The 7,014-nt window shown below is 39.1% G+C and overlaps 1 protein-coding gene and 1 pseudogene across 1 annotated transcript; one reads left to right on the plus strand and one right to left on the minus strand.

Moving 5' to 3' along the window:
- Nucleotides 1–2,619, plus strand: LOC143606744 (protochlorophyllide-dependent translocon component 52, chloroplastic-like). The gene is made up of 7 exons (XM_077082411.1): nt 1–477; nt 1,085–1,272; nt 1,349–1,435; nt 1,518–1,683; nt 1,841–2,038; nt 2,111–2,298; nt 2,364–2,619. The coding sequence occupies exons 1-7, from the start codon at nt 1–3 to the stop codon at nt 2,617–2,619; spliced, it is 1,560 nt and encodes a 519-aa protein (XP_076938526.1).
- Nucleotides 2,620–6,223: 3,604 nt separating this feature from the next.
- LOC143606746 (non-specific lipid transfer protein GPI-anchored 5 pseudogene) lies at nt 6,224–6,725 on the minus strand (annotated as a pseudogene).
- Nucleotides 6,726–7,014: the final 289 nt, after the last annotated feature.

The raw sequence follows: 7,014 nt of genomic DNA on the forward strand, positions 1-7,014 counted from the left end.
ATGGAAGCTTTAAGAACCGCCTCGACTCTTGCTCTACCTTCACGTATCAAAGCACACTTGTCCAGACCAAATTTTGGGCTTTCCTTTACTCATAAAACACCCAACTTAACCCATGTTCCAAAATACAAATTCACTGCCATTTCTTCATCTGTTTCAACCGAAGAAGAAACCAGAAGGCTTGATCAAGATGAGAAATTTGACTGGTTCTCCCATTGGTATCCACTCGTGCCTGTGTGTGATTTGGACAAGAGGTCTCCCCGTGGGATGAAGGTGTTGGGTCTTGATGTGGTGGAGTGGTGGGATAGGAACGAGAATGAAAGGAAGGTGTTTGATGATCGTTGTCCACACCGATTGGCTCCACTTTCCCAAGGAAGAATCGATCAATGGGGTCGGTTGCAGTGCGTGTACCATGGCTGGTTCTTTGATGGCTCAGATGACTGCAAATTTATTCCTCAAGCTCCCCAAGATGGCCCTCCGGTATGTTAGATCACTTATGATCTTAATTTCCAACAATTCCATGCATGATTCTATTATAACTTTACCGGTAACAAAATGTCCATAATGTCTATGGTAAAGTCTGTCGACCTGATCAATTTTTAATCATTACTCAACCGAAATTTTTAATCAAACAGATATTTTGTCACTTGTCCAAAATAATCTAGATGGAAGCCAAGGAAACGAAAATAAATCTCGTCGGACGTCAAAATAGTCCCATCGGTCACCAAAATAATCTCGTTGGGCACCAATATAATCTCGTCAAACGACAAACCAGTCATGTCATTTTTAGAATCCTGGCATCTTTGACAACTTAAGATAAATGAAAAATCAAAAATCGAAAACTTGACAAGAACAGCAGAAATCCTCACGGCCCCGACAATTTTTTTTTAAATTGCGAACCGACGGTTTTATGACACGTGAAAGAAGATCATTGGTTAAAAATCTCGTCAAGTAATGATTAAAAAGTGACCGGCTCGACAACTTTTTCCATTAACATATTGGGATGGGGTTGGTGAAGTGGATATTTGGTTGAAGACAGCTGGTCAATTGCACATTTTAGTCATCACCACCATAAAAAATCACGCAGGTTCATTCTTCCCCAAAAGCGTGTGCTTTTGTATATCCAAGCACCGTGCAGAACGGGATTGTTTGGTTTTGGCCCAACACTGATTCAAGATACAAAGATATCCTCGCCAGAAATAAACCACCATGTGTCCCTGAACTTGACGATCCTTCGTTTTCGGTCGAAATGTTCACTAGAGATATACCATACGGGTATGAACGTACAGAAAATTATTTTAAAAAAATTTATGGTTTTGTTTACCCGGTGATATACTGATAGTTATTGTAGGTATGAAATCCTGGTTGAAAATCTCATGGACCCTTCTCATGTTCCATATGCGCACCATGGGATAATGAGTATCGCACCACCGCCTAGATAAGTATTCAACCTTCAAATACTTCATATATCCTCAATTCTCTAGCATGATAGTTACCCGCCTAACACAAGCTTCTTACACTGTTAAGTTCGATCGAGAAGGGGGTTCACCAATTGATATAAAGATGCAGAAAATAGATAAAACTGGTTTTACTGCAATCGAGCAGCTAGGTCGTCAATGGAGCTTTGTTTCTCCTTGTTTGGTTCAAGGTATTCAAACAATCAAGGAAAGTTCAAGTAATGCACAGGTATAAACTTAACTTTGTAAGTAGCGGTCTTGAACGGGTCGTGTCACAAGTTAGAGTGTCGAACATGACCTGCTCATTATATAGGTTCATGTCGTATTTTCGTGTCAAAGTTTTATGTTGTACTTGGTACTTCATTCATTCAACTTGATTGATTTAGGGAAAATTAGCACAAAAGCCGCCTCAAAAGGTTCTTTTTATCTTCTTTTGTATTCCGGTGAGCCTGGGTAATAGCAGGCTCATAATTGTTAGCTCTAGAAACTATAGTCTTTGGATAGATCCATTTGTTTCAAGATGGATGAACCATATTCTGCAGAACTTGGTTATTGACTCGGATCTGTATCTTCTACGGGTTCAGGTAAAACTATCCTAACCCTGATTGTGATTCAAGTAGTCGTATTTGAATATTTTAATGTTTATGAACTGTTAGGAGGAGAAATTGATGAAGGCAGGGCCTTCAAATTGGCAAAAATGTTGTTTTGTGCCAACCAAAGCAGATACTATGGTGGCATTCTATAGGACATGGCTAAAGAAATATGCAGGTGGTCAAGTCTATTGGGGAACCAATATTAATGGGCATCTTCCACCCATTTCTCCTAGAGAACAACTCATGGACAGGTTATATTTGCATAAACTTCAACCACATTGAGGTTTATTTGATTTTTATTGTTTTGTGCATTTAGGTACTGGAGCCATGTGGTGAATTGCAGCTGCTGCATTCGTATGTATAAAGGTCTTAATGCACTTCAAATATCTCTTCAGGTGTTTTCCATTGCTTCCATGGCTATTATGGGCGCAACCAAACAAGGAGTGATTTCAGGTACTACAAGAATTACACTTGCAGTAGCTGCGATTTTATGCTTTGTTGGATCAAAATGGTTGTCACAATTCATTTACAAAAACTTCCATTTTCATGACTATGATCATGCCTTCAAATGAGCATTTTTATGTATTATTATCATCATTAAAAATATTTTAGTTTGATTATTTATTTATGGATAAAATGCTTGAGGACTTGAATTATCATTGTTTTTGTATTTTTACCGTTGTTATTGCTATTGTTGCTGCTATTAAGGCTATGTGTTATGGGTGGCCATAAACGAGCTTTAAGATTAAAAGCAGTGTTTCCATGTAGGCACCACGTAGGCTTGGTAGAAGGGTTCTAAAAGGGGCGTTGTGGGGCGTTGATAGAAAATGTGATATAGGGTTGAATTAGCTAAATATGATTAGTTGTATATTTAAAAAGAAAAAAAAATTCTCCACATCTAAACCCCTTGATAATGGTGTTCGAGCCACAAGAATGATGATGTGAATGATGGATATGATTGGGCCAATCGCACAACACATACCCCAATAAAAATAACACAAATAATAATAATAATAATAATAATAATAATAATGATGATGATGATTGGGTTCAAATAAGAAGTTTTTGTAGGAAGGCTAAGAATGAAAATAATTTGATCCATCACCTACAAAAAAACCCACTTACACTCGCCATCTTTACCCACCTCCTACATCTAAAAGCCTTAATATCAAACAACCACCATTCCACTATCCACCACCATCGTTCCATCGCCCACCAAAATCGCAATGTCTTGTCGTCGACAGAGAGCTACACATCACAGGTGACCAACCTGTAGGCACCACCATATTCTTCGGCCACCACTTTTTTGATATCTGACCATCTCATGCTTCGATTAAACTACAATTCAACACCTATGATACAAAGCAAATTCGTATAAAAGACCTAGTCCTTGACGAACATCATCTAGGCCTATCACCTAGTTGGAAAACTCTGGCCTACAACTTGCCACTTGGGTTATTTCATGTATATGATAGCTCCCTATTGGGTATTTCACTAGCATGTTTTCAACTATGCTAATTGGGTATTTCACTGACCTGTAGGCTAGCTGAATGATCATGCGGGTTGGAGTAAGTTCTCCAAGTCCTAGCTTGGAGAAGACCTCATAGGGCTTTAAGTTGATGCTAGCTCCTAGATCGGCTAAGGCATTGCTAACAAACAAGTTTCCTATCAAGCAAGTTATAGTGAAACTTCTAGGGTCGGCCATGTTCTTTGCAAGCTTATTCTGGAGAATGATGGAGCATTCTTCACTGAGTATCACGCGTGATAGTTCCTATAGCTTCCTTTTGTTGGACATAACTTCCTATAAGAACTTTTCATATTTTGGCATTTAGGAAATGGCTTCTATGAATGAAAGGTTAATATGCAATTGCTTAAAGAGTTCTAGAATTTTCCATGTTATGCCTCCATATTTTCCTTCTTCAGTCGGACTAGATAAGGAATTGATAGAACATACGGTTTCACGGGTTCTTTGACAAGTTTAGGAGTGGTTGGGTTCGGTTGATTATTGGGTGTGTTAAGAACCTTAGTCTCACCTTTAGGTTGGATAGGTGTGACTTGTGAGTTGTTTGTAGCAGTTCTGCCACTTCTTAGGGTTATGGCAGTGGCTTGAGTGTTTGGGTTAGTAACCGTGTTACTAGGAGTCCTCTAGGCTGTCTCTCAGAAAGTAGCTGGGTTGGGTGACCTAATTGATTTTCAATTTTTCGTAGGGAAGCTTTTTGGTTCTTTAGCTCCACTTCGTTCTTTAGGAATCTCTCTTCGGTAAATTTTTTTAAGCTTTGGTACTTGCTACAAGTTGCGTCAGAAGAGTCTTCATTATAGATCCACCGTTTGGTTGTTGGCTAGTACTTGCACCTTGGTTTTTGTATGAAGGTTTTGATTGAGAGGATTGGTGTTGATCAAAATGTCGTTTGCAAAGCCAGGTGGAGCTTGATTATTGGCTCCATCCCTCCAGCTGAAGTTAGGATGGTTTCTCCAACCATGGTTGTAAGTATTGCCATATATGTTATTCTGTTGGCTTACGAAATCACATTCTTCGATGGTCATACTTTGGCAGTATTAAACCTTGTGATCTCCCCCACATCTGTCACGCGTTACCTTTGCTTTGACCAGCTCTAAGTCTAGCTGTTCAAATTTCTTCGACAATGCCTAGAATTGTGCAGAGATAAAGGTACTATTTTCGGCATGGTGCATGCCTTTGTGTGATGGAGTTGATCGAGGTGGGTTATAGGCAAAACTTTTCTTGGCAGTTTTCTCCAAGATGTCGAATGCCTCATTCGGAGATTTGGTTCCGAAATCTCCACCAACGATCTAATTGATTGCTTGTTTCTTTTGGCTAGTTTGAGCGTCGAAGAAAGTTTGGACTTGAAGCCACTTGTTCAATCCATGGTGCGGGCATCGTCGAAGAAGGCTCTTGTATCTCTCCCATGCTGTGTGTAGTAACTCGTCCTCATCGGTCCGGAATCCGGTGATGCTGGCGCGATACTTGCCAGTTTTGTCTGGTGGAAAGTATTTTAGACGGAATTGCTCTACTATCTGATCCCGAGTGTTGATGGTGACAGATGGTAGGGATTCAATCCATTCCAAATCGTGGCCTCGGAGCAAAAACAGGAATAATTTAAGTTCAGCTCAATCTTCAGAGCAATTTTAGATTTTGAAAGTTCCACATATTTGAAGGAATCGGGAAATATGTGACAAATGATCTTCATCGAGAAGTCCATGAAATTGGACAGAGTTTTCAATCATATGAATGGTGCTAGATTTGATTTTGAAGTTTGCAAGAATTTCGGGTGGTGCAACGCTATTGCTATAGCCGTCGAGTGTCGGCTTGTCATATTGGCTCATGCTTAGCTCGTTTTCTTGTTCCGCCATTATAGGGTCCTCTTGGTTTTCCTCGGTTGTTGTATCTCCTTCCAGTTCTTCCTTAACTCCTTTGGTTGTTTTACGTGCCCGAGTGCGTGTTCTTCAGCGAAAGTGGCATTCGGGTTCGGAAAATGGAGAAACGAGTTCTGGTGTAGATGTAGTGGGCATACACTACCTAGGAAAGTAAAAAGTTCTAATGGCACGACTAAAGTATGCTAAAGTAAGCAATTTATAAAGCTATAAAGAAAAATATAAAAAATCCTTTTGTCCTTTTTGATAAGCTTTTAAATGTATACAATATAAACAATGGTTTTGTAAATACTTGGATTGCTTGTAAAAATTTATCGTGTGCTCCCGGCAACAGTGCCAAAAAATTGATGCGCGTGTAGAGGTGTAAAAAAGTGTTGGTTTTTCTAATGGGTTTTGTTAGATGCAAAAAAAAGGGCAAGGGTGCCTAGCTCCTTTCATTTTTCATAAACAGTAAACATATCAATTAGAACCAATTTATACAATGTAAAAGTAGCATGGATCGATTACAACACTCGGTAACAATATCACTATATTCTCTTATTAAACACGAAAAGAAAACATATTATATAAGTAATTGCAAGCACACACAATTTATTATTGACACCATAATACTCGATAGAAGGATGTAACACGTTCCTTTGTTGCCACCTACATCATCAGACGGTTCACCATTCATAATAACTTGTTTGGATCCTATTTAAACATCACCAATAAGAAGTTATACCAAATTGAGGTTTCTCCCAAAAATATATATATAGCATGCGATAAGTTCATACATACCACAAATTAAATGCTAGCTGGAGCAGGTCCATTTGAGGATTCATCATCTAAACTTGCTGGTGATTCGGCTGGAGCCATCGTCGGTGCATTATTTCCACCTTGAATGGCCGAAATGTTAGTAAGATGAGTAATAAATTTAAAAAAATCATGACAAGAGTAGATAAGATCATATTTTTATACCGTTGCATCTACTAACAGGTGGAGTCTTCACATTACAAGCACGCGGAAGGCCTAGTGCAACGGTTTTGTTGATCTTGATTCCTAGTGAAGCCAAAGTGCTACCATCAAGGGCAGTGCAAAGGCACTGTGGCTGTGATTTAACAACATTAGCCAGAGATGAACAGCACGAAGAAGATGGCGTTTTGGAACTTCCGGTAACATAGTTTAGGCATGGAGCCATTCCAATGAGAACACTGGTACACCCTGATTGGGCCATCGAGCCGCCCCAACACATAGTTATCAGGGCAAGTGCTAATGCTAGATGGCCCAGTTTATCACTTGAAGCCATTTTAGTATAGCTCAATATGGTGTAGTTATTTTCCTTAAGACACATCAACATATTTATAGGGCAAGATAATTGTCTTTTTGGTTTGTGGTGGCAATAAGTTAGTGTTGTAGCCTACAATTTGACCTTTTATTTCTAGCTGTCTTCAAGATATAATTATTTACTTTCATATAAGGAATGTATAGTAAACTACCAACCAGGGGAGGCGCAATATGGGTGCCTTTTCTCGGGGCGCAAAAACCTTACAAATTCAAATATCAAATATATCTTTTTAGAACACCCGAATACTTAT

Source organism: Bidens hawaiensis, unplaced genomic scaffold, assembly GCF_021521415.1.
Source record: "Bidens hawaiensis isolate Kalapana, Puna unplaced genomic scaffold, B.hawaiensis_p1.1 tig00076923_1, whole genome shotgun sequence".
Classification (NCBI taxonomy): domain Eukaryota; kingdom Viridiplantae; phylum Streptophyta; class Magnoliopsida; order Asterales; family Asteraceae; genus Bidens; species Bidens hawaiensis.

Coding starts and splice junctions, on each gene's coding strand:
- LOC143606744 (XM_077082411.1), top strand. CDS start 1: ATGGAAGCTTTAAGAACCGCCTCGACTCTTGCTCTACCTTCACGTATC. Junction 1,273..1,348: donor ACTAGAGATATACCATACGG/GTATGAACGTAC, acceptor TAGTTATTGTAG/GTATGAAATCCTGGTTGAAA. Junction 1,684..1,840: donor AAAGTTCAAGTAATGCACAG/GTATAAACTTAA, acceptor TGATTGATTTAG/GGAAAATTAGCACAAAAGCC.